The sequence below is a fragment of the Cervus canadensis genome, chromosome 10 (genome assembly GCF_019320065.1).
Source record: "Cervus canadensis isolate Bull #8, Minnesota chromosome 10, ASM1932006v1, whole genome shotgun sequence".
Taxonomy (NCBI): domain Eukaryota; kingdom Metazoa; phylum Chordata; class Mammalia; order Artiodactyla; family Cervidae; genus Cervus; species Cervus canadensis.
Genome location: NC_057395.1, coordinates 59,590,918 through 59,618,894, shown reverse-complemented (window position 1 = coordinate 59,618,894; position 27,977 = coordinate 59,590,918). Strand labels below are relative to the sequence as shown.

The 27,977-nt window shown below is 46.4% G+C and overlaps 1 protein-coding gene across 1 annotated transcript; it reads right to left on the bottom strand.

Moving 5' to 3' along the window:
- Window positions 1–2,821: 2,821 nt before the first annotated feature.
- Window positions 2,822–24,119, bottom strand: C10H20orf96 (chromosome 10 C20orf96 homolog). Its single transcript, XM_043480571.1, has 12 exons — window positions 23,875–24,119; window positions 23,541–23,589; window positions 22,957–23,074; window positions 12,259–12,371; window positions 9,940–10,004; window positions 9,856–9,889; window positions 9,319–9,418; window positions 8,095–8,252; window positions 7,913–8,014; window positions 7,630–7,716; window positions 6,825–6,943; window positions 2,822–3,160 (listed from the first exon to the last, which is right to left on the bottom strand). The coding sequence occupies exons 1-12, from the start codon at window positions 23,892–23,894 to the stop codon at window positions 3,100–3,102; spliced, it is 1,026 nt and encodes a 341-aa protein (XP_043336506.1). The 5' UTR covers window positions 23,895–24,119; the 3' UTR covers window positions 2,822–3,099.
- Between the last annotated feature and the right edge of the window lie 3,858 nt (window positions 24,120–27,977).

Genomic DNA, 27,977 nt, shown 5'->3' with positions numbered 1-27,977 from the left:
GTCCATGGGATTCTCCAGGCAAGAGTACTGGAGTGAGTTTCCATACCCTCCTCCAAGGGATCTTCCTGACCCAGGGATCTAACCCACTTTCCTTATGTCTCTAGCATTGGCGGGTGGGTTTTTTTTACCACTAGCACCACCTGGGAAAGCCCGTAGAGTGTTTGTGTGTGTGTGTGTGCGCGCACGCGTATGTGTGTGTGTATGTTCAGTCACTTCAGTCCTGTCCAACTCTTTGTGACCTATGGACTACAGCCCACCAGGCTCCTCTGTCCATGGGGTTTTCCAGGCAAGAATACTGGAGTGGGTTGCCATGCCCTCCTCCAGGGGGTCTTCCCAAGCCAGGGACTGAATCCTTGTCTCCTGCACTGCAGGCTGATTACTGCTGGGCCACCATGGAAGCCCCATAGACTGGTGTACACCTGTTAACTTCTCAGGCACAACCACATGCCATTATAAAGTCTCTCCCCGGCAGGCCTGGCGGGGAAGTCTGCCTGCCCCCCCCACACCAGCGTGGTGCCCCGCCAGTGCATGCAGTCTCTGAGGGGTCACAGCCAAGGACTCAAGCCCCTGGCCCATCCTACATTCTTAGCGCAGCTTCCTTCAGAGACCTTCAGCAAGGGAGGGGGTAGCCTTTGGCCAAGGCCCTCCTCAGGTGCCTCCCCCTTATCAGGGGCAGAGGAGAAACCTTGAAGACCCTTGTCTCCACTCTGACTCAGGACTCAGGACCTTCCTGCTCCTAGCCCTCCCTACACTCCCTTCCCCACTCCACCCACCCCCACCCCAATCCCCAACTCCGGCCCCCAGGTTCCCAGGCCCCCAGCAGTGAGAACATCCCTGGTGCTGACCCACCCCACCGGATGGTGCCATTCATCCCAAGCAGAAAACTCAAGGGAGTGATGTCAATGCTTGTCCAGTTTAGCAGCCTCTTCCTTAGGCTACAGAAGTGAGCAATTGAAGCTGGACTGTTCCTTTCATTTGGACTCTTTTATTGGCTGTGCTGGGTCTTCACTGCTGTGCACGGGCTTCTCATTGTGGCGGCTTCTCGTGTTGTGGCACACGGGGCTCCAGCACGTGCGCTTCAGTAGTTGTGGCTCACCGACTTAGTCTTCCCCCAGCACGTGGGATCTTCGCAGACCAGGGATCGAACCTGTGTCTACTGCACTGGCAGGAGGATTCTTGACCACTAGACCACCAGGGATGTCCTGGACTTGTCTTAATTGGCTCCGATGACACCTGATGGCTCAGCTCTCTCCAGCCCAGCTGAGCTCCTGCCAGTGCACTGATCAAAAGTGAACTACCTCTACCACTTTCAACCTGGTGACTCTCGAAAAAGTCACTAAACAGCTTTATGCTTTGGGTTCTTCATCTGTAAAAATGAAAATGCTCACAATACCCACCTCCTACTTAGCAGCAGCAGCAGCAGCAGGGTTGTTCCTGTGAGGATTTGATGAGCTGACAGATGAAAGAAGTTCCAGCTAAGCATTTGCTATGATAATGTTCAACACTGTCCATTTCTGTTTGGAGATCCATATGCTTCTGGGGGTGCCTGTTGGCTTAGCCTGGGTCATGTACCCAACCCGTCCATGCCTTCCCCTGCTCCGGGGTTCTAGACTAAACTAGCAGGTGTTCTCCACTTCCTAGGCTGATTCGTGGTGGGCTTGTGATCTGATCTAGTCATAGTGACTCTTAAAGACATTGGCTGAAAGTTCTGGGATACAGACATTCTCTCTTTCTAGCAGGACATGAACAAAGAATCATAACACCCTAGGAAATGCTGGCAGCCATTCTGGGACCACAAGGAGTGCCGACCTCAGCAAGGGGAAATACGTGGAAAACAAAGGAGAAAAAGGGGGAACCAGGTCCTTGGTGTCATCACTTGATTTCTGGTTAAAGCCTCACCTCATCAAGACATATGTACCTGAGCCCCTTACTGTTTAGGCCAATTTGACTTGGGTGTTCTGTCACCTGTAACCCAAAGTCTCCCAACACACAGAGTGGATCTGTGAGTCATCAGAGGCTCTTGGGAATAGGGGGTAGACTAGGTCCCCAGGGAGGCCAACTCTAAGACAGAGCCTAGGGTACAAGCTTTGATTACTGAGTGTCCTTGGGATCAGCTGAGGGAGAGAAGAGAGGGCTAGGCAGGGCTGGGAAGACAAGGAAGTTGAGCTACAGTGCAGACCCAGGGGCAGTTTCCACCAACCCTCCAGAGAGCTGTGGAGCCAGAGGAGTCTTTGATGTTTGCACATTGAGCATCATCAGAGGTGGGAAGGGGCCGGGCTCTCTGCACCTCACACAAACCCCGATGGGACTGGCAGCTGGAGGATGCCTGCCAATGCCCCTCCCAGTAACCCGAGCAACAAGCCCTTGCTTGAAGGGGGCCCAGGCATCAGCCCTCTAAGTTCACCTTGGAAGACTATGTGGTGGGGAACGGTGCCTGACCGGGCACCCGAGGGTGAGTTGGCATTCATGGCCATGTACAGTGAGAATACAGGCGGTGGACAGACAGACGACTGGATTGTAAGAGAGATGGACAGCAGCAGTGAAGGTTCAACAAGTTCCCAGGGGTATCAAACTCCAGGCGTCCCCCCTCCACCCAGGCACTGGTCTCAAAAGATCTGGGCACAAATCAGAGGGAAAACTGGGCTCCCACTGCACCAGGGAGGGGGCGGCTGGGGCCACAGAACCATGGAGACTCAGGCAGGGGGGTCCCTCCAGCACTTGTTGAGAAGTTCTGAGCCCCAGATGAAGGCAGCACAGTTATCCACCTCTTATCTTAAGACAAAATCTATTCCTACCAGGCCTTAGGAAGCCCCAGGCACCAGCAAAGACCAGGGCAAGCCCAACTTTATTGGTAAAAAGGACTCGCCTAGGAATTCCTACCTGGCCCAAGTAGCAGCTCCAATCAGAAAGAATGAGGGGCAGGAGAGGAAAGAAGAAAGGAAGGGAGAGAGGAAAAGAAAGTGGGGAAAGAGGGAGGGAGTGAGGAGGGAAGGAACAGCAGGCTGGCCCCCATTCAGGGGCGTGGCCTTAGGAGAGAACTCAAGGCTCCGGGAAGGGGGGAGAGACCAGGGAAGGAGGGTTGGCCCCCAGCCCCACCAACTAGAAGGGCAGCAGCTCTTCCACAGGGATGTTGAGGACGACGTCCATGTCGGGGGTGCACCTGTAGGGAAGAGCAAAGCGGGGGTGTAAGAGGCCAAGCACTAGAGCTGCAGGTAGGGGCGCATGGCCTCAGGGGAACCCTGACCTTTAGAACACTGGTACTGGGGAGCCCCATTCCAAAACAACCTGCACACACACACACACACACACACACACACACACACACACATCAAAATGAAACAGGAATTGGTTTGGCAGGACTCATGTTCCCCTACAGAGGTCTGAGGTCAACAGGGAGCAGGCGCTCAGCTCTCAAGCGCTGGGGCCCTTCAGGATGAGCGCTCTCTCTGGAGTCAGAATGATGGTTTTGCAAGCCTGGCTCTGTGTCACCTCAAACACACTGCTTTTCCTCTCCAAGCCTCCCGCCTTCACTGGGGACAGACCCCAGGCGAGCCTCTGTTTCCTCACCTGGCAAATGGGGAGGGTCTGGAAGAAATGAAGATGAAGCCGATACGGCCAAAATATAACAAGTTCGAAAACTAGATGGGTAACTGGGTACTCATCACTGTATTCTCTCAACTTTTCTATACATTTGAAATCGCTCATAGTAAAAAAAAAAAATGCATCTCTGCACTGTCATTCAGTCACTCAGTCACAGTTCAAAAGCATCAACTCGTCAGCTCTCAGCCTTCTTCAAAGTCCAACTCTCACATCCATACATGACTACTGCAAAAACCATAGCTTTGACTATATGAACCTCTGTCGGCAAAGTGATATCTCTACTTTTGAACATGCTGTCTAGGTTTGTCATAGTTTTTCTTCCAAGGAGCAAGCGTATTTTAATTTCATGGCTGCAGTCACTGTCTGCAGCGATTTTGGAGCCCAAGAAGATAAAATGTCACTGTTTTCATTGTTTCCCCATCTATTTGCCAAGAAGTGATGGGACTGGATGCCATGATCTTTATTTTCTGAATACTGAGTTTTAAGCCAGCTTTTTTACTCTCCTCTTTCACCTTCATCAGGAGGCTCTTTAGTTCCTCTTTACTTTCTGCCATAAGGGTGGTGCCATCTGCATATCTGAGGTTATTGATATTTCTCCCAGCAACCTTGATTCCAGCTTGTACTGGCATTGCCAAAATTTCCATTTCCAGCCAAAGTCTGTCTTCTGAGATCTACAGTTATACCCCCAGCTCCCTACCTGTCGGCTCCATGCTCAGGTCTCCATAACTTAAACTCAGTGTCCAAATCAAGTGCTGATTAACCTACATATGCATCCTTCACCCCCAGTCCCAGTCTTCCCTCTCTCTGGGCTTGGTACCACTACCCACCCTGTTACAAAAGCCAGGAACCCAAGGGTCATTCTTGACACCTCCCTGTACTGTGCTTCCCATATCCAAATATCACCAAGTCCTACAGATTCACCTTCTTAAATATTTCTCCACTCCGTCCATCTCTCCTCTCTCTTCTGCCACCCATCCTTGCCAAGTCACTCCCAACCACCCACTCCACACACAACCGCCATCACAACCAACTGGACTCCCAACACGGCCTCTCCAATATCTTCTCCATATTCTTTTCAAAGTGTCTTTTCTTGGAATGCAAATCTGATGTCATCACTGAGCTTGAAAAGTCTTTACTTAGGACTTCCCTGGTGGTCCAGTGGTTAAGACCCCACACTTCCACTGCAGGGAGCACAGGTTTGATCCCGATTGGGGAGCTAAGATCCTGTATGCCAAGTAGTATGGGCAAAAAAAAAAAAAAGTTCTTTGCTTTCAGGATCAAATATGTTTGGTCTACAGGGCCCTGCATGGAAGTCCCTAGGGACGGGGCTGTCATTACTCTCCCCAACACTCTGCAGTCCAACCTCACTCAGCTCCCCATAAATACCAACTTCCCTCCTACCACACATCTACAGCCTCACTGCTCAGCCTGTGGTCCAGGGATCAGCACCTCAGCATCTCCCAGGAGCTGCTTAGAAATGTAGACTCTTGAGCCCCACTCCAGGCCTATTGATTCAGAATCTTCTTATCGACAAGATCTCCAGGTGATTCCAGTGCATGTTTTGGATGGAAAAGTTCTACTTAGCAGCGTGCCATTCCCACATTCTAGGAGGAGACAGCTTCTTCCCACTCCTGGCGTCTCCCTGCCCATGGAAGGGCATCAATGGGCATACTGTCATCAAGGGGCATACACCATCAATGGGCATACTGCTCCTGGCCTCTCTCCATCTCTTTACTCACTCTGCCCAGGAAGGAGGTATAACAACCTGAAAGGAGTCTGGAGAGAGGAATGGGGCCTGGATAGCCCTGGCCCATTCTCTGTCAGTAATGAGCAGCCTGCAAGGACTACAGTCTCCTTTGCTCCCATGCAACTGACCACAGAACTCCATTTGCCTAATTCCGGGTTGGTATTCAGAAGCCAACACGCCTGGAGATATAAGCTACATTCTCTAAAATCAGCTCTATCGGGTAAAAGTGAGAGTCTGGCCCATGTCACCTTGCCCCTTTCATTCTTATTTCAGCGTGTCCAGAGCGCAGGTAGGGACAATGGGGCCTACTTAGCACATCTTGAGATGCCAGCACCACCACCTAGAAACATTCTTCCTTCAGTTTCCCCTTCAGCCCCCTTGGCCCAGTGAGCTTCTATGAATAATCCTTCAGACTTTAGTTTAAAAATGTCACATTCTCAGGACTTCCCTGGTGGTCCAGTGGTGAAGAATCTGCCTTCCAATACAGGGGATGCGGGTTCGATCCCTGGTCTGGGAACTAAGATCCCACATGCCGTGGGACAACTAAGCCCACACGCCACAATGAGAGAAGCCCGTGCGCCACAGTGGAGACCCAGCACAGTCAGAAAAAAAAAAGGTCACGTTTTTAGGGAGACCTCTTTGCCACTCCTGACACCTCTCTGTCCAGGCCACGCTCTCCTGTCACCACACCCACACCTCTTCTTTAGCAGCTCTCATCTCAGCTGCAACATTTATCTGTGGCTCGTTATCGATTCACATCTGGTCCCATCCTCGGCTCTGCGGTGGCAGAGCCAAGGACTGTTTGCCCTCATCATGCCTGGGGCTTCATAGGCCTGTTGTAGATCTGACAGCACTTTTGAAGGAAACTTAAGAGGAGAATGAAGAGGTAGAGAAGGAAGAAGGAAAGGGAGAGGAAGAGAAGGAGACAGACACAGAAGCTAAGGAGAAGAAAAATAATTGACAAATGGCAGGAACTGCCCCACTTGGAGAGGCATGGCCTGGGGGGATCCCCATGCTCAAACAGGGAGGGCCTGCCCCTTGGGAGGTCGGGTGGGGGAATTGGTTTTGGAAGGAAGTTCTCCCTTTGGGCCCCAGAAGTCTGCCCCACAGACAGAACACCATTCTCTCCTTGCAGAGTGCCTTCCAGGCCATTCTTCCCTGGAGCCAACCATCCTACTCAACACCGTCTTCCTGAACAGCCTGGGAGCTCAGGGGTACACCCGCTTGGTTGAGACACGGAACCTGGAACTGGAAGGTCCAGGGAGATTACCTAACTCAGCCTGCTATGTGCAGACAGACACTCAGGCCAAGAGATGGCAAAAGGTCACAGCTACCGCATGGTCAGTGGCAAACACCCAGTCTCCTGACCCCCCTGCATAGGTCCTGCCTTCTCCCCCAGGGAGCCCCCCAAGAACAGAGAGCTTGCTCAAGCCCAGAGCATGGCTAGTGTAAGAGGTGCTGCTCAAGGGCCACCTACTTGGATCTCCGAAGTAGAACGTCCGCAAATACGATCTCTCGGGGTTCCCAGATCTGAGCTTCCAGCTGTTCCATCTCAGCCCTTAATCTAGGTATTTCCTCCTCAAAACGGTCTATAAACTGAGGAAAGCAGGTGAAAGTAGAAACCAAACATCCCCCAACCAACAGAAGAAAAGGGCAAAATGCATGAATAAGGACATCTAGGGAAATGGCCTGGGCTTTGTCATTGGGATTTCTGGACTCCAAAGCGGGCTCTCTCCTTGCAGGGCAGGGCTGGCTCATGAGTTACTGACAACGTTTGATGGTGCTGAAAAAGGTGAGGGGAGACAGGCTGCAGGGGGTGGCAGTGCTCAACAGTGAGAATTAGTGGGGGTTGGTGGAGGTGATGAAGGTCATTCACGCAGACAACTGATAAAGGTGCAAGATAACGAAAATTACCGTCAGAGGGTGGTGATCATGGAATTCATTAACATGGTCTTGAGTGATGGTCAATGTCAAGAATTAAGAGGTGAAGACAAGGAGTGGGTAGTGATAGTAAAGTGATGGTTGTGTGGGTGAAGCTTGGTGATGCTGCCGATGGGTCACGGCTGGTGGTGTTGGTTAATGAGGCAAGGCCTACTCCAGGACAAATTCCCTTCTCAGATGGAAGACGAGTGACATTAACAGCACAGCCAAGGAGGAAGACAAACACCAGAGACCTCATGAGCCCCAGATCAGGACAAGCCTGACCGCCCCAGAGGTCCTGGGGACCACCCACTCCCCCTGCTCTCACACAGGGGGGACCACCACCATTGTCACCCACTCACTTCTCGGAACTTGTCCATGTATTTAAGTATAACCCGGGTATTCCAGGTCTTCTGCAGGAGAGTCTCCTGATTGGCACGCTGGATTTTCTGTGGAAGAAGGAAAATCTTCTTCTGGCCCCCTAGAATGGGCCCCCTAGAAGTCTGGCCCCCTAGACTGGCCCCAGTGTCTACCCCTGCCCTGGGTAGCAGATGGGCATGTGGTGGGCCTGAGGGCAGAGGACAGGGTTAAGAAAGCAGGGCTGGGGCAGGACCCGGATAACTGCCACAGTGGCTAGCTACTCACCACCACCAGAGACCTCAGAAGGTTTTTTTTCTTATTCTGAATCTGGTTGGACATAGACGCCAGGACCATTCTGCACATCTCACTGAGTTCATCTAGCTCGTCCTAGGGGTCGGCAGGAAGGTGTTGGCCACCAACCCTGCCTCCCACAAGGTCAGGTGAGGCAAAACCAGGGGCTCACCTACCAACTGGCTGTCCTTCACCTGCTGCAGCTGGCGCACGAGGTTGGCCGCCTGTACCAACTTGATGGGGTACTCGTGGTCCTTGTAGGTGCTCACGAAGCTCACCTGCTCACGGACCTTCTCGATCTGGGCATCCAGCTGCTCCACCTGCTGCTCCAGGTCTGACGAGATCAGGAGGGAAAGAAGGCAGGATCGTCCCTCAGGGACCACTCCAGGGCCACCCGAGAAGCAAAGCTCTCCTTAGCCAGTGGACTGGGGTCTGGGTCTACAGCTGTACCACCCTGAACATGCCTGATCTCATCTGGATTGGGGTCTGGGCTGAAACAAGCCCAAACATGGCTGGAAGGTGATGGAGGGGTAAGCCCCCAGAAAACGCTTTGCCTTCACAGGAGAAGAAGCAACAACCTACCCAAAAGAGGAAACAAACTAGCCCGGTGCCTGATCCTTGGCACCAAGCCTGGGGAGATGGGGTGACAGGGAAGAATTAAGACAGCCTATCCTGGGACTTCCCTGGTGGTCCAGTGGTTAAGAATCTGCCTCCCAATGCAAGGGATGAGGATTTGATCCCTGGTCGGGGAGCTAAGATCCCACATGCTGTAGGGCAACTAAGCCCACACGCCACAACTAGAGAAGCCTACTAACTGCAACTACTGCGCCCTGTACACTCCAGAGCCTGTGCTCCGCAACTAGAGAAAGCCCGCAAGCTGCAACGAAGAGCCTGCACACCGCAACGAAGACCTTGCTCAGCCAAAAAAAAAAAGAAATAAATAAAGGCAGTCTATCCTGCCACCCTCCATGGAGGGGATCCCAAGTGTCTGAAGCTGCCTGACACACCAGGGGGAAAAAAACACAGGCTCAACTAATCTGTGACCAGTGATCTGCCCAGCCACCAACCCCCAGAGGAACCTTGGCAGGAAACAGACAGGCTGGGATTGGATGCTGGCTCCTAGCTGTATAACTTTCAGCAGGCTACTTCACTTCCCTTAGCCTCAGTTTCCTCATCTGTAAAATGGGAGAAAAGAAAAACTTCCCTGCCTTAGAGATAGTTGTAAGGACTGCAAGTATGCCCGCAAAAAAAAGCACATAGGGCCTGCAAGTGCTAAGTGGTAAGTAAGCTGTCGCTGTGCATCTTAGCAGTCCCCTCTGCCTCAGAAGCGAGGTGGTGGGGCTGATGGCTTCCCCTAGAGAGCCAAGTGAGGGTCAACTAATCCGCGGAGAGATACTTACTATGGATCTTGGATTCCTCCTTCTCCTCCCATTCCTGGAGCTCACACTTCATCTGGTGCAGCTTCTTCTTGTTGGAGTACTCCAAGACGTCAGTGATGGTCTATGGGAGTGCGGGGGGGGTTACATCACCCCCCCACCCCACCACGCCGGCTTCTCCTGGCTGCCAAACAAGACCGTCATAAACTCAGTACTTCCTCAAGGTCCGCAACCAACCACACTGGAGCCCCACACCTCCTGTGTGCCAGTTCAACTTCTTTCTGGAGCGCTATTGTGCCCCACTTGTAGGGGCTCAGAGTTACTCAGAAACTTCCACAATCATTGAACTGGGATGGTCCCCACCCCACCCCCAGTCGAGTCGGGTGCGGGGGGCCCGGGAGATTGAGTGGTAAAAATGCTATCTTCCAACGGAGAAGGAGCTTCTGCAACCGCCGGGAAGGCCGGCAGAAAAGCAGAAAGAGGGCCCCGAGGGCTCGGGAGTGGCGGTTCGCGGCCGAGGGCGGCTCAGGCGCCGCTGGCGTGGCAAGCGGGATAATCAACCCGTGAGACTCCTGCTGCTGCAGCACATCCGCCACTTCAGCCGCGCTGTCCTCGTGTCCGATGGTCTTGTATCATCTTCCCCACTAGGCTTGAGAAGTCCCTCGTGGTCGCAAGCTCCTGTACAGTTTCGTCGGGTTCCGCAGATTGGTCTCGCGGAGAGACAGGCGAAGGAGGCGCGTGCGCGGGCCGTGCAGGCACCTCCGGGAGCCCAGGGACCACGTCCCTCCCGCCGCAATCCGCCCCCTTGTGGCCCCGACTGATAAATGCCACCGCGGCGGTTCTCTATTGTCTGCAGGTCAGAGCACCTTGAATTATTTCATCCTTTCTGAAACACCCATTTTCCCATAATTTTACACTTTGGGGTGGAGCTGTATCTTACAGCTGGCGGCGTGTTACAGTCTAGTTGAAAAATATTTTATTAGCGCGTTATTAAGATAAAGGTGCGCCTTATGACCAGTGGCTTCTTAGAATCAGTGAACTATGGTTGTGTGTTAGTCGCTCAATCGTGTCTGACTCTTTGCGACCCCATGGACTGTAGCCCGCCAGGGTCCTCCGTCCATGGGATTCTCCAGACAAGAATACCGGAGTGGGTAGCCATTCCCTTCTCCAGGGGAACTTCCCGACCCAGGGATGGAACCACAGTCTCCCGCATCGCGGACGAATTCTTTACCCCGAGTCACCAGGGAAGCCCTCTTTGCATTGAAAGAAGTCTTAACCGCTGGACCACTAAGGAAGTCCCAACATATTCTTCTTATTTTCTTCTTTCTTGTCTGTCTTCCCAACTAGAACTTTACAGCCAGGAGGGCAGGGGCTTTGGTTATCTCGTCCCAGCTGTATCTCCAACACACACACAGAACAGTGCCTAGAGCTCCATAAGGGTGGGCTGAATCAACTGATGGGGAAATATTCTTTGGAGGTTTTTTTAATTTGTTATGTGTCTCCCCACTGAAGTATAAGCTCCATCATAGCACGGATTCTGGGATCATGTTCATGGCCATCTCCCCAGCACCCAGCTTGGTGCCTGACACATCGCTGGCACTCTCAGGAGTTATTGCTTGAATAAAAAACTGTCCTGAGGCTGAAGGGCAGAGTCAGAATCCTACTCCAACTCCAAGAACAAACCAACTGGGTCGTTTCTGCGTTCTTGCTCTGTTCCCCGTTGTCCCCACAGCCCATTCTGCACACAGCAACAGCAGCCCGGGGACTCCTATGAACCTCAGGGCCTTTGCAGTTCCAGTTCTTCTGCCTGGAGCATTCCTGCCTCAGATGTCACCGCCTTGACAGCCTTCCCGGACCACCCTCCTAAAACGGTCATGGCCACCCCCTCCTCTGTGCCCCTTTAGCCCCCTAACCTTATTTTATACTTCTTCATAGCTCTTATCTTCACTACACATATCATATTTTTATCTATCTTGTTTGTTATCTGTCTCCCCTTGTAGACTGTGAGCTCCCTAAGGTCAGAGGTCACATCACTGGTGAATTCCCACACTTAGAACAGGGTCTGGGACACAGTAGATGCTCAAATATTTGTTGACTAAACAAATGAATGATTATAAGAGAGAGTATTAGGAACTGGTTAGGAGCACAGGTTTTAGAGCCAATTGTCCAGGTTCATGTTTCATATCAAACAAAAACACATAACCCTTCTAAAGTTAGGATAAAAATAACATCAGAAATATGAGTTCCTCCTTTAAGAATACTGGACTGCCTCTAATAACTCATTTTTGAAAAATTGAAGGTTAAAGGGGAAAAAACGATTTCAAGGCAAATACATTTCTCCCTATTTCTTTATATAACAATCATTGTTCACTGGGCTATTAAAAACTTTCCTGAAGAAGTTAAGAATTCTTCTATAATATTTTGTAGTATTTATAATATTTGGTATGTTACTTTCTGCTATGGACACTAATGCCCCAACTTCTTCTAGTTCATTTCAAATACTTTGAAACATTGTTCAGAAGCCATAATAAACAACAGATTTTGAGAAAATCAATGATCAAAAGTTCTATCAGTTGATGTGAAAAGTTTTAACAGGAAGCTCCTAAATCTTGCTTCAAGATGCACTGTATTTCATGAAAGGTTAATTTCCCAGAGTTTTTAAATGAACAAGCCACTCGATTGTATTCCTAATGCAGTGAAATAAAATTATTCCAATCATTTTCCTGAATCTTAAACACAAAGGCAAATCTTTGCCTAACTGGCTTTGACCCCTGGTACTGCATCCATGCACCTCAGTTTTCCCTGCTGTAAAATAGGGCTGATGATAAGCATGCCCATGGGGTTGCTGTGAGGAGAACAAGATTGCAGGCAGGCACCCATGAAGTGGGTGCTCAGGGCATGTTTGCTATCACCATCCCCCACCCCCGGCCCTGGCCCCCAGTGCCCGTGGGAGGATGCTCATACCCTCATTAGTCGGATTGTGGCCTGTGTCTTCCCAGAGTCCAACTTTCCTCTGCGCAGCTCTAGTGGATTCCTTGGCTGGCTTGTCATCCACAAGGTAGGCTTGGATTGCCACCCTAGGGCATGGGAAAGGACAGAGAGAGAGTCAGGAGAAAGAGTCAGACAGCCCAGGCCCCAACTGCATCCACTCATGGCCTTAGAGTGTATGACGGTGAGACAGAGGCCAAAGCTCACATCCATCAATAAGCTCCCAGGCCCCACTCTGGTCCTTGTTATAAAGGACAGCGAAGCCCAGGGAACTTCCACATACCACACTGACTGTACGGTTGAACAGAGGGGCAGTGACGGGTAGCAGCAGGAGATGGCCAGACACCCTCATCTCTCCCACCGAGCTGGCCAATGGTAAGCTCAGGAGGGGAAGGGGTTAAAAGCAATAACTAACGAGCCAGACAGCCTGGGTTTGAATCTGGCAGCTCACATGACCTCTCTGCCCCTCACTTCCCCATTACTCTATAATACAAGAATCATCATCATGCCTACCTCACAGGATTGTCGTGAAGACTAAATAAGAAGTTACTGTCCTTTAAAGTGTTTGGAATATCGCTTAACACATATTCAGTGCAAATATAAATTACCAGTTGTCATTGTTATTACCAGTGACCTGAGAACTGGGATCAGGACCACAGCATCAGATAAAGATACAGGAGCCAAGCAAAACAGTGTCTCTGAAATACCTGTAAAAGCTGTGGTCCTGCCAGATACGAAGTATACGAAAATAATTCAGAGCAGAAGACACTCAGAGGGCATGTTCCAAGAATCCCTGTTTCCTCTTGGCGTGTCCTGCACCAGTGTGAGGCAAATCACACAAACCATCACAAATGCTGCCCTCAAAGGCCCTGTTACAGGTGCAACCCAGTTCATTTTAAAAAATAGTATTTCTTTAATGGATTGGTATCTGTCATTTAGTATTAAGTACTGAGGTGACAAGGCAAATTAGAGTAATTTTGAGTTAAAGTTATGAATTATCCGATATTTACTTGAAACTGAGAGGTGGAGTGATTAATACATTACTCTTGTAATTCTAATTTTTTTATATTTATTTTTTAATATTTATTTTTATTTATTTATTTGGCTGCACCAGGTCTTAGTTGAAGCATGCAGGATCTTTGATCTTTGTTGCAGCATGCAGGATCTTCAGTTGTGGCATGTAGGATCTAGTTCCCCTGCCAGGGATGGAACCCAGGCCCCTTACCTTCAGTCTTAGCCACTGGACCCCAAGGGAAGTCCCTTGTGATTCTAATTCAAAATATGTATATGAGATTTTGATTTAGATTTGTTTTAAGTTGCAAGGTTTAACACAATCTTATTAAATGTATATAAATTACCACAACTTTTAAGAGAACATAAGATTACCCACATTTAGAAGTTTATTTATTAGATATACAAGAATTATATTACATGCCCAATGGTTTTGTTAATCAGAACAAGTGAACTTTTTGAAAGTGAAAATGTATATATTAAATTTTAAACGTAGCTTAAACAATTTAAGGGAATTTAATTAACCAAGTTCCAAAACCTCCTTTACAAGGGTTTTTAAAAATTATAACATTTGTAGGTTGAACTTAAATACTTAGGAAGATTTGTCGGTTTAATAATGAGTATTTCTTTTCATTAGTGGTGGTAGCCCTGATTTATCTTTTTTTAATTAAACTTTTTATTTTGAAATAAATTCAGATTACATACAGTTTTAAGAAATAATACAAAGAAATCTTGTGTTTCCTTAACCCAGTTACTCCCAATGGTAACATCTTATAAAACTAAGCACAGTATCACAACCAGGACACTGAAAGACGGCATGCTACAGAACATTTCCACAAACACAAAGGATTGCTCCTGGGGCCTTGTATTGCCATACCCATTTCCCTCTCCTTCCATCCTCCTCCCACTGCTGGCAATCATGAATCTGTTCTCCATTTCTACAGTTCTGTCATTCCCAGAATGTTATACAAATGGAGTCTAACAATATGACACTTCTAAGATTGGCTTTTCTCACTCAGCATAATTCACTGGAGATTCATCTAAGTTAGTGAATGTATCAGAAGTTCTTTCCTTTTCCTTCTGAATAGTATTATGTTGTATGGAATGGATGCGCCATAGTTTCTTTAACTACTCACTCATTAAAGGACATCTGGACTGTTTCCAGTTTGAAGGTATTATGAATCAGGCTACAGTGAAACTGTCATGCACTGGGTGTTGTGTAACCATAAGTTTTCACTTCTCTGGAATAAATGCCCAAGAGTGCAACTGTTGAATCATTATGGGAAATGTGTGCTTGGTTTCATTAGAAATGAATGACCCAATCTCTCGTTGTTGCCAACACTTGATATTATGACTATTTTTCATTTTAGTCATCCTGATAGATGTTCAGTGACACCCCCATTCTGGTTTAATTTGCATAGCCCTAGTAGATAATGATGTTGAACATCTTTTCCTGTGCTTATTTACCATATGTATTTCCTCTTCTGGTGAAATGTCTCTTCAAGTCTTTTGCCTTTAACTCTTTAACTGAATTGTTTTTCTGTTGAGTTTGAGGGTTCCCAATATATTCCACAAAGCAGTCCTCTGTCAGGTATGTGGTTTGCAAACATTTTATCCAAGTACATAGCTTCATACTTAATCTCTGTTAAGACTGTGAAAAGAACAGAAGTCATAAATTTTTATGCAATCCTGCCTGTTCATTTATTCCATTTTTCTTTTATGAATCTGCTGTTGGTATGAAGACAAAGAACTCTTCACTTGGCCATCAGTCCCAAAGATTTTTCTCTCATGTTTTTTCCAAGTTTTACTGTTTTACATTTAATTTTGATTTCATTTTAAATTTACATTTTGGGTTAATTTTTGTATAAGTTGTGAGACTTCAATAGAAGTTCATTTTTTCATCTGTGGATGTCCATCTACTCTAGCACCATTTGTGGAAAAGGCTTTCTTTTCTCCACTGTTTTTGCACCTTTATCAAAAATTGCTTGGGTATTTGTGTGGCTGTTTCTGGTTTTTTATTCTGTTCTATTGATCTATGTGTCTCTCTATCAATACGATGCTGTTTTGATTACTATAACCAAATAGTAGGCATTAATATCAGGTAAAGTGATTCTTCCAATGTTGTTAACTTTATTATTATTTTTTCAGTTCTACCAGTTTATGCTCCCAACCCATCTCCCTCCACCCTCGTGCACACATGCTCAGTCATGTAACCCCATGGACTGCAGCCCGCCAGGCTCCTCTGTCCATGGACTTTTCCAGGCAAGAATACTGGAGTGGGTTGCCATTTCCTTCTCCATCGATGTTGTTCACTTTAAATTGTCTTATCTATCCTAGGGCCTTGCTTTTCTGTATAAATTTTAGAATAAACCTGTCCATGTCTACAAAAAAGCTTGCTGGGATTTTGACTGGAAATGCATTAAGCATGAATCAATCTGAGAACTGACATCTTTACTATATTGAGTCTTCTAATCCATGAACACAGTATGTTTCTCCATTTATTTAGGTCTTCTTTGTTTCTTATATCAGCATTATATAGATTTCAGTTTACAGATCCTATAGATGTTTTGCTAAGTTTATGCCTAAATATTTCATTTTCTTTGGTGTGACTGTAAATGTATCGTGGTTTTTATTTTGATTTCTACATATTTATTACTAGTACATAGAAATGTGATGGGTTTTCGTGTGTTGTGCTAGTATCCTGCAACCTTGATCAACTCATTACTTCTAGTTTCTTTTTAGATATAGTAGATTCCCTAAGATTTTTTATGTAGACAGTCATGTCATCTATAAATAAGAACAGTAAATAATTCTATCCGATTCATTTCAGTATTGGTGTCTGTCTTTTCTCATTCATGTTGTGATTTTTCCCATTCTTGGTATGATGGATGATTCTGATTGTATCTTGGATGTTTTAGATATTACTCTGGATCCTATTTCATCTTTTTTTTAGCAGACAATCTCTTGTTGAAATTCAGCATGAAGGCCAGATGATGGTGTATGCTTCCCATTCTAGCAGCCCACTTTCTTCTTTCCAGTTTTCAGAGCCTCTGTTGTGTAATGTCCAGGGATTTTCAGTTGCAAAAGGGAGGACCAGGAAGGAATGGGGCTACTCCATCTTAGTGGAATCAGCAGATTTATCTTTTTTTCATACTCAAAAGCTGCCCCCAAGGACATGACTTTCCACAAGACATGCTACCAACCCAAGCTTCAGTGTCCTTATCTGTAAAGTGGTGATGACACCATTTCCAGAAGTGAATGAGATCATGCGTACGTGCTCAGTTGCTCAGTCGTGTCTGGCTCTTTGTGACCCCAGCGACTGTAGCCCACCAGGCTCCTCTGTCCATGGGATTTCCCAGGTAAGAATATTGAAGTGAAAAAAAAAAAAAAAGAATATTGAAGTGGGTTGCCATTGCCTCATCTAGAGGATGTTGCTGACCTAGGGACTGAACCCTCGTCACTTGCGTCTCCTGCATTGTAGGCGGATTCTTTACCACTGAGCCACCAGAGAAGCCCATGAATGAGCTTCTCATTCATTGAAGGAAATGACTTCCTTCAATTATAAGTGGGTTTTTGGTTTTTTTTTTGCCACACTTTGCTGTGACTCATGGGCTCTCTAGTTGCAGCACAGCAGATTTAGTTGTCCTAAAGCATTGGGACCTTAGTTCCCCGACCGGGGATCAAATTCAAGTCCCCTGCATTGGAAAGCGGATTCTTTACCACTGGACCACCATGTAAGTCCCTACAAGTGTGTTTAAAATTTTGTGTAATTACATGTGTGAGCTTGGGACTATGAACTCTACATGGCTAGGAACCAATCTTTCTCCTAAGTCAACAACACTCAGCCCAATGCTGTGTACACTGGGGGCTCAGCAAATGGCTGCTGCTGAATGGACATATGAATGAATGAGTGAGTGAATGAATGGATGAATGAACAAATAAGGCCTCTACAATAGAGCCTAACACAAAATGAGTCCTCAGCAAATGCTAACTGTTGTTATCTACATAGATTACACTTGAGTAAGGCAGGAATCTTTGTGCCTGTTTCCACAGGAAAGGAAACAGGCTGGGATCAGTAACTCAGATGGAATTGCTAACAAGAAGGGAAACAGGAACACCAGCTCAGGTCTACATTTCTCCAGTGGCTGACGGTGGGTCCTGGAGCCAAACTGCCAAATATCACAGCCTGGCTGTGCCCCCTCCTACCTGTATGACCTTGCGAGTTGCACCTATGTGTGCTTCAGGTTCCTCATCTGTAAGAGGAGGTGATAACAACAGCACCCATCTCACAGGGCTATTGGGAAGATTAAATGAAGCGATATGCGTAAAGTGCTCAGATAGTATCTAGTACATATGTCCTTGGAATATGTTAATTGCTCTTGTTCTGGTTGTAGCTGTGTCTATCACATACCTCACTGCTTTCCCAGTGAAAGGAAAGGGCAAGTGTTTCCTTGTAGGTGCTGCTTGAATAGGGTCTAGGACCAAAGACAAAAATTCTGTCACTATCACAATGTCGTGTGCTCATCACTTTACATCAATGACTCTCAGCAATTCAACAGGGGTGTTTACATATACTGCTGGGGGAATCTGTGGTTCACATAGATACTGGGGCTCCAACATCTCACCATCAGGACAACCCCATAGAACACAAAATTCTCCTCTCCTGTTTAACTTTTCTAAGTCCTACTAGATACTGACATAGGTAAAATTCGATGATAATGATCTGATCCCAGAACCTGGTTTTGTTTTACATGTAACTCTAAAAATGGAACAACAGACTGGTTTCAAATAGGAAAAGGAGTATATCAAGGCTGTATATTGTCACCCTGCTTATTTAACTTATATGCAGAGTACATCATGAGCAATGCTGGGCTGGAAGAAGCACAAGCTGGAATCAAGATTGCCAGGAGAAATATCAATAACCTCAGATATGCAGATGACACCACCCTTATGGCAGAAAGTGAAGAAGAACTAAAGAGCCTCTTGATGAAAATGAAAGAGGAGAGTGAAAAAGTTGACTTAAGGCTCAACATTCAGAAAACTAAGATCATGGCATCTGGTCCCATCACTCCATGGCAAAGAGATGGGGAAACAGTGGAAACAGTGTCAGACTTTATTTCTGGGGGGCTCCAAAATCACTGCAGATGGTGACAGCAGCCATGAAATTAAAAGACGCTTGCTCCTTGGAAGGAAAGTTATGACCAACCTAGATAGCATATTAAAAAGCAGAGACGTTACTTTGCCAACAAAGGTCCGTCTAGTCAAAGCTATGGTTTTTCCATTGGTCATGTATGGATGTGAGAGTTGGACTGTGAAGAAAGCTGAGTGCCGAAAAATTGATGCTTTTGAACTGTGGTGTTGGAGAAGACTCTTGAGAGTCCCTTGGACTGCAAGGGGATCCAACCAGTCCATCCTGAAAAAGATCAGTCCTGGGTGTTCATTGGAAGGACTGATGCTGAAGCTGAAACTCCAATACTTTGGCCACCTCATGCGAAGAGTTGACTCGTTGGAAAAGACCCTAATGCTGGGAAGGATAGGGGGCAGGAGGAGAAGGGGATGACAGGATGAGATGGCTGGATGGCATCACCGACTCAATGCACATGAGTTTGAGTAAACTCTGGGAGTTGGTGATGGACAGGGAGGTCTGCCGTGCTTCAGTCCATGGGGTCGCAAAGAGTCGGACATGACTGAGCAACTGAACTCAACTGAACTGATAAAAAGGGAAAAAAGCAGAAACAGTGACAGATTTTATTTTCTTGGGCTCCAAATCATTGCAGACAGTGACTGCAGCCAAGAAATTAAAAGATGCTTGCTCTCAGGAAGGAAAGCTATGACAAACCTAGACAGCATATTAAAAAGTAGAGACATCACTTTGCCAACAAAGGGTCATATAGTCAAAGCTATGGTTTTTCCAGTAGTCATGTACAGATGTGAGAGTTGGACCATAAAGAATGCTAAGTGCCGAAGAATTGATGCTTTCGAATTGTGGTGCTATAGAAGACTACCAAGGGTTCCTTGGATTACGAGGAGATCAAACCAGTCAGTCCTAAAGGAAATCAATCCTGAATACTCAATGGAAGGACTGATGCTGAAGCTGAAGCTCCAATACTATAGCCACCTGATGCGAAGAGCCAACTCACTGGAAAAGACCCTGATACTGGGAAAGATTGAGGGCAGGAGGAAAAGGGGGTGACAGAGGATGAGATGTTGGATGGCATCATCGACTCAATGGACATGAGTTTGAGCAAACTCTGGGAGATAGTGAAGGACAGGGAAGCCTGGTGTTGCAGTCTATGGGGTCACAAAGAGTCATTTACAACTTAGCAACTAAACAACAACATAATGCTGAATTTTCCAATGAAGCAGCTACAATCAGGGGAAGATTGTGCCTTGTTTTGTTTAGAACTTTAGTAAGAGATGACACAACTTTGGAGATCTGGTTGCGATGAAAAATCCCTTTTGGAATTTGAATCCCCAATTTCCATCGTGTGTCAGTCTGCATTTGTAACCGTTACATTCACCATGACGCCACATCTATGAGTAAGCTTCTGATGACTTGCTCCTGTCTTCTAGTGGGCTCCATCCTGAACATTTACATACTGAAACCTATGCTATTTAAATGTAAATAACTTGCCTTTTCCTTTACTTTACAGTTCCTTTCAGTTCAGTTCAGTTGCTCAGTCATGTCCGACTCTTTGCTATCCCAAGGACTGCAGCATGCCAGGCTTCCCTGTCCATCACCAAATCCCAGAGCTTGCTCAAACGCATGTCCATCAAGTCGGTGATGCCATCCAACCATCTCATCCTTCTGTCGTCCCCTTCTCCTCCCACCTTCAATCTTTTCCAGCACCAGGGTCTTTTCCAATGACTCAGTTCTTCGCATCAGGTGACCAAAGTATTGGAGTTTCAGCTTCAGCATCAGTCCTTCCAATGAATATTCAGGTCTGATTTCCTTTAGAATTGACTGATTGGATCTCTTTGCAATCCAAGGGACTCTCAAGAGTCTTCTCCAACACCACAGTCGCAAAGCATCAATTCTTCGGAGCTCAGCTTTCTTTATAGCCCAACTCTGGGCTTCCCTGGTGGCTTAGAGGGTAAAGAGTCTGCCGCAATGCGGAAGACCCAGGTTTGGTATCTGGGTCAGGAAGATCCCCTGGAGAAGGAAATGACAACCCACTCCAGTAGGCTTGCCTGGAAAATCCCATGGACAGAGGAGCCTGGTAGGCTACAGTCCATGGGGTCGCAAGGAGTCGGACACGACTGAGCGACTTCTCTCTCTTCTCTCACATCCATACATGACCACTGGAAAAACCATAGCCTTGACTACACGAACCTTTGTTGGCAAAGTAATGTCTCTACTTTTTAATATGCTATCTAGGTTGTTCATAACTTTACTTCCAAGGAGCAAGTGTCTTAATTTCATGACTGTAGTCACCATCTGCAGTGATTTTGGAGCCCCCCAAAATAAAGTCTGTCACTGTTTCCATTGTTTCCCCATCTATTTGCCATGAAGTGATGGGACCAGATGCCATGATCTTAGTTTTCTGAATGTTGAGCTTTAAGCCAACTTTTTCACTCTCCTCTTTGACTTTCATCAAGAGGCTCTTTAGTTCTTCTTCACTTTCTGCCATAAGGGTGGTGTCATCTGCATATCTGAGGTTATTGATATTTCTCCCGGCAATCTTGATTCCAGCTTGTGCTTCATCCAACCCAGCATTTTGCAGGAGGTACTCTGCATGTAAGTTAAATAAGCAGGATGACAGTATACAGCATTGATGTGCTCCTTTCCTGATATGGAAGCAGTCTGTTGTTCCATGTCCAGTTCTAACTGTTGCTTCTTGATCTGCATACAGATTTCTCAGGAGGCAGGTAAGGTGGTCTGGTATTCCCGAATCTTTAAGAATTTTCCACATTGTGTTGTGATTCACAGTCAAAGGCTTTGGCATAATCAATAAAGCAGAAGTAGATGTTTTTCTGGAACTCTCTTGCATTTTTGATGATCCAACAGATGCTGGCAATTTGATCTCTGGTTTCTCTGCCTTTTCTAAATCCAGCTTGAATAAGTGGAAGTTCACCGTTCACGTACTGTTGAAGCCTGGCTTGGAGAATTTTGAGCATTACTGGCGTGTAAGATGAGTGCAATTGTGCAGTAGTTTGAGCATTCTTTGGCGTTGCCTTTCTTAGGGATTGGAATGAAAACTGACTTTTTCCAGTCCTGTGGCCACTGCTGAGTTTTCCAAAGTTGCTGGCACTTTCACAGCATCATCTTTTAGGATTTGAAATAGCTCAACTGGAATTCCATCACCTCCACTAACTTTATGCTTAGTGATGCTTCCTAAGGCCCACTTGACTTCACATTCCAGGATGTCTGGCTCTAGGTGAGTGATCACACCATCGTGGTTATATGGGTCGTGAAGATCTTTTTTGTATAGTTCTTCTGTGTATTCTTGCCACCTCTTCTTAATATCTTCTGCTTCAGTTAGGTCCATACCATTTCTGCCCTTTATTGTGCCCATCTTTGCATGAAATGTTCCCTTGGTATCTCTAATTTTCTTGAAGAGATCTCTAGTCTTTCCCATTCTATTGTTTTCCTCTATTTCTTTGCATTGATCACTGAGGAAGTCTTTCTTATTTCTCCTTGCTATTCTTTGGAACTCTGCACTCAAGTGGGTATATCTTTCCTTTTCTCCTTTGCCTTTAGCTTCTCTTCTTTTCTCACCTATTTGTAAGGGCTCCTCAGACAGCCATTTTGCCTTTTTGCATTTCTTTTTCTTGGTATTTTGCATTTCTTTTTCATTTCTTTTTGTATTTCTTCTTTACAGTTAGGGCATTATATTAACTTTTAAATTATATACATAGGTAGATTATATTATCTGTGAAGTTTATTTCAGGATACTAAAGGAATATTACAAAATATGTAATTAAAAGGAGTGCTGAGTCTCATAAGGTTGAATAACAATGGGCTTTACACGGTTCTTCTCATTTAATTCTCACAACAATCATATCAAGTATTAGTGTCCTCATTTTAAAAATGAAGAAACAGAAACTTAGAGAGATGAATGACTTTCCCAAGAGAGTAGATGAGAGAACCAAGATCTGAATCCATGTCTGCCTAAGCCAAGGCCTCAGAACTCCCCTGGAAGGCATGACAGTGATGTGGCAGAGATTATTCCAAGTTCACCAAACTCTGTTTTCTTTTCCTAGCTGGACTACATTTCCCATCTTTCCTTGGGGTTAAGGGTGGGCATGTGGCTGAGTTAAGGACACTGGAATATGAGTGGGAGTGATGTGTTTCACTTCAAGTCTGGGCCCTGAAAAAGAACTGCCCACAAGATCATCCATACTCTTGCTCTCTTTCTTCTCTCTGCTGGATGCAAAAGGACCCAACAGAGGACTTCAGGACCTTACAAGATGTCCTAGTCACAAGGTGATGGAGCCTAGACCCCAGAATGATCATGTGAAAAAGATTACCCCCTCCCCCTAGATCCACAAGTGTACTTTGACATAAATGAGCAATGAGCATCTGTATTAATACTTCAAATCTGGGGACTGTTTGTTATAGCAGTTAGCCTACTCTGATATAAATGCTGTCACCAAGGGCCAAGAACCTCTACCCCATCCTGTCCCCACCTCCTTCTCAAGCATCCAAGGACCTCTGCCCACCTGGCTGGACGGTAGACCAGGTCTTCCTTTCGCTTTTCTTAGTGCCCACAGTCGGTGGGATTGGAGGCAGAGTAGATGGCTTGGCTCTCTGCTTGGACCGCTGCCATGGAACATAATCCTATCAGACATAACACAAATCAGTCACACAGCTCATGGGCTCAAATCCCAGCTTCACCCCTTACTGATATCTGTAACCTTGACCAAGTGGGTTTACCTCTCTGAGCCTCTATTGTCTCATCTGTAAACTTGATCAAATTAAAAAACCTATCTCCATAGGTTGATACAAACATTCCAAAAGATATTTGTAAAGCATGTGGTAAGTGCTCCCTAAATGTTATCAAGTTTGCATCAGCCAGCCAGAATTTACTAAGCACATCCAGGCGGGGAGGTGCTAAGAACTGTGAGAAACAGAAGGCATAGAAAAGACCCGATAGGAAAGCAGATATGCAATCAGAGATATAAGGAGAGAGCAGCATAATATACCCTTACCTCCTGATAAGATGGTGAGAAAACTGAGGTTCTGAGGCACGCCCCGGGTCAGCAAGCCCCACCCCCCACACCGACGCTAGCCCTCCTGGACTCACCAGAACCTGGAACTGGGGGACTGTGGAGCCGATCCCAGAGTGGCTGCGTCTGCAAAGTGTTGGGGCGGGGGAAAACTCCCATCAGTCCTAACCCGTGGGAATGCAAGCAGCAAGCGTTAAACTGGGATGGGGTCTCGAACCCGAAACCTCTGTCCCTAAGGACACAAGCCTAGCGGGAGCCCGAGAACACGCGAGAGGCGGGGCTAGGAAGATAAGGGTGGGGGAGAGGGCGGGGTCAAAAGAGCGAGATGACACTCGGAGAGGACCCAGCCAGCGCTAGCGTTGGGGGCCACGCATGCGCACTCCACCGCTCCTCCGTACCCCTTTCACGTACTTCGGCAAGTTACGCGCCATTAGGGAGAATGGAAGAAGAGTCCCGAGGCTTGGGGCCCCGATTTTGGGGGATGCCTGTTTCTTCGGCTTCTCGAACTTCCTTGTCTCAGCGTGGATCGCGCGGTAACCAAGGTCACTCAAACTTCCCAGAGAGACCTAATGTTTTCTCGCCTGTCTCGGTCTCCAAGGAAACGGACGCAGACTACCGAGCGCCTGGAGGGACCAATATCGCACTGGAAAAAGTAGCTCTCGCCACATTCCACGCATCGTGGTTTCAAATTCCCCTCAGCTGGCCCCGCCTATCATGCTAAAGAATTATGTCATATGCCTCTTCTCAGCAAACCTCCATCACGTCCTTCTCCATCCTTACTCTTGGCTAATTACGTTGCTTCCTGTTTCACCGGGAAAATCATGGGACTCAGTAAACTCAGGTTCACATCACCTCATTCACCCACCCACATGCCTCCCTGCTGAGACTGTGTAAACTGCCTGCTGACCTCGATTCCTACTATTGTGCACTGAAGCCTGTCCTCTCTCATTTTCTCTAAGACGTTCCCCCAGGAATTTCCCCCATTTTCTCCATCACCCTCTCCTCTGTATTATTTTCACTGCGTTACCAACATATTTTAATTTCTTCCATTAAAAAAAAGCGAACACTTCCCATCCAGCTACCCTCCCATTTCTGCTTCACTTTAAAGCAAAACTTCTAAAGAGGTTTGCCTACTGTTTCCCATTCCTTTTTGCCTCTTCAATCAGGCTTTCACTCTCCACCTCTCCACTGAAACTGCCACTGTCAGCGCTTCCAGCGAGCTCCATTTTGCTGAACTTCTCTGTATGCATATTCCTTAGCCTATCTGCAGCATTTGACACAACTGATCACTCCCTCCTTGACACATTTTCTAAACATGGTGTCCTGGAAACCACTCTCTAGCGCTGCTCCCCACCTCCTTTTCTTCTCTTTTCCTCGTTTCTCCTTTTCACCCTTTACTCCCAGTTTGCCCCAGGACTCAGACTCAGCCCTCTCGTTTTCTCTCCATTCGTGCTCCCTTTCAGCTTTGTGACTTCAGATTCGATCTTTACCCAGATGCCTCCTAGACTCACATCTCCAGCTTCTCCATCTTCTTCCAGTCACATACATCCAACTGCCTACTTAGCATCTCCATTTGGGTACCTGAGAGGCAACTAACACTCAATATTTCCCCAGAACCAACTCAAAGTGGCAACTCTCTTCCTGGAGTCTCTTTTTTTTTTTTTTTGCCACACCCAGGAAGGCCTGTGGCCTGTACTGAAAGTGCAGAGCTCTAACCACTGAACTGCCAGGGAATTCCCCTGGAGTCATTCTTAACTCATCTTTTGACTCATCTCTCCTCCCACATCCAAATCTGTCAGCAATACCTTCAAAGTAATGTCCAGTCAGACTGCTTACTCCCACCACCACCCATACAAACACCCCACTTTCCCCCTCACTCCAAGACTACAAGTACCAGCTCCCACCCTTACCCCACTCCAGTTCTCTCTCCACACCTCAGATTTGCTAGATAGAGCACAGATTTAAAAGTGCCTTCCTGTTTAAAAAAATAACTTGGAAGGAGCAAATAATTTGAAATCAGTCACATTTCAATAGGGAAATGTTTCCATAGAACACAAGGTTTGGTGATCCAGCAATTAAGAACCTGCCTTGCAATGCAGGAGATGTGGGTTCGCTCCCTAGTCAGGGAACTAAGATCCCACATGCCAAGGAGCAACTAGAGAACCCACAAGCTGCAACTAGAGACGCCTACGTGCAGCAACTACTGAAGCCTGCATGCTCTGGAGCCTGCATAACACAACTAAAGACTCCACGCACCACAACAAAAGATCTTGCATCTTGTAACTAAGACCCAACACAGCCAAGATAAATAAATAAAAGAAATAAAGTTGTTTAAACCTATCATTCTATATGTTGAAAAATCTATTTTAAAAAAAGAGAAAAAAAAGAGAGAGTGAACACTAGGCCAGAGCTCCCAACCTTCTCCCCCTCCTAGAAATCACAGGAAAGTGTTTTAAATAGCACTGCACACTGTGGTCAACAGAAGAGACTGCTATGGCAAAAAGCACACAATATTGTAAATTAACTATACTTCAATAAATAAATAATAAAGAAAACATAAATAAATAAAAATAAAGATCTCATTTCCCAACCTCCCTTGTAGCTACATGAGGCCATGTGATTAGGTTTTGGCAAATGTGAGCAGAAGAAACATATGCAGTTTTTGGTCATGCCCTTAAAGGAAAGGAGACTAGATAAACATGGAGACAGAAGGCACTGGGGTCGCAGAGCTGTCCTGCCAGCTGGAGGCTCTAGTATCCACTGATGACTGGCTTTTCCTGGTTAAAGGTGGAATTCTCCTTGGTACTGATGCTGCAATAGGAATGCTAGTTGGATTTGTTACAACATTATTCTTGGCTAAAAGACAAAGTCCTAAACGGCTCAACAAGGCCAGGCATTCTTACTGGAGAGTAGGTATTCCCTTACCTTTCGAGCCCTGGGGTGGGGCTCACCTTATGCATGGTGTGGGGTTGCTGTGATCAGCTTCACATCTGGAAAACTTTGGGAGTTCACAATGCATTGTACCAGACATTTAGACATAGCAGATTATTTAATCTTCACAATAACTTTGAAGCAGATGAAAGACTTTCGAAGTAAAATGCAATCAATATTTCCAGCAATTCCCGGGAATTCTTTTTTTTTTTAATTTTTGTCAGCAGTGGGTGTTAGGGTCTTAATTACAGCACACAGGATCTTTAGTTGCAGCATGTGGGATCTAGTTCACTGACCAGGGATGGAATCCGGGCCCCCTGCATTGGGAGCGCAGAGTTTTAGCCAGTGGACCACTAGGGAAGTCCCTCTGAAGAACTCTTGGATTGACTGGTGAGTGGGAGGAAGCATTGAAATGCAGATGAGATGAGCATGGTGGATAAAGTCCAGAACAACTGTTATGGGAAGGGCTGTCTTTGGAGAAGCCACAACAGCCGAGGGACTCAATTGATTTCTCCTCAGGAACACATGCAGATTGCTGACTGACCTATGGGATAGATGGCATTCAGTGTCCTCACAGGAGGCCGACAGTCATTTCTGTGTGTTGTACTTTACAGCTGATTTGGTTATGTGTGCGCGCGCACGTGCGTGTGTGTGCATGTGTGTGTGTGTGTGTGTGTGTGTGTGTGTGTGTGTGTTGGAGGGAGGGCAAAGTCTTCCCAGAGCTAGGAAGACTTTTAAAAATAAGTATATGGATAACTTCTCTATGTGGAAAAAATCCCAGGGGAAATACTTTTAGGACTATAACTGTTGAAACCAAGTTTCTTACCTGAAAAAAATTATACTAACCTATAATAGAAAGTCTTCAGAAACAGACTCCAAACAGCAGTAGTAACTCAATGTGTCTAACTAAATAAATTTTAACAGCCTTTCTTGTGAGTATGTGGCTTTGGAGCTTATATAGTTGATGGGGGCACAAATTTTGACAATCGAAAAACAGCACTATGTTAAACAACATGGAACTGAACATTATTTTTCATACAAACTTAAAAGCACATTGTATTTCCTTCCCGACCACTTACCCACTTGCTTCGAGAGAGATAAGCTTCATCTGAATTATTACATCTGATTGATGATTGTCATTATCATTTATAACTTTATTGCTACTCCTGTCAGGCATTCCTTTGGAAAAGGAGTATGGATTCATTCCATATTCTATAGATGATAAGATAAAGTTAAGCATGTATCTGCTGATACTTTTTAACATGACTTGTTTTTTTTTTTTTTTGGCCTGTGTTTATACTTCAGTTCAGTCACTCAGTCGTGTCCGACTCTTTGAGATCCCATGGACTGCAGCACTCCTGGCCTCCTTGTGTTTATACTTATAAGCGTCTCTTAATAGTAGGCTTCCCTGGTGGTTCAGATGGTAAAGAATCTGTCTGCAATGCAGGAAACCCGTGTTCAGTGCCCCGGTTGGGAAGATCCCCTGGAGAAGGAAATGGCAACCCACTCCAGTATTCTGGCCTGGAGAATTGCATGGACAGAGGAACCTGGCAGGGTACAGTCCATGGAATCACAAAGAGTTG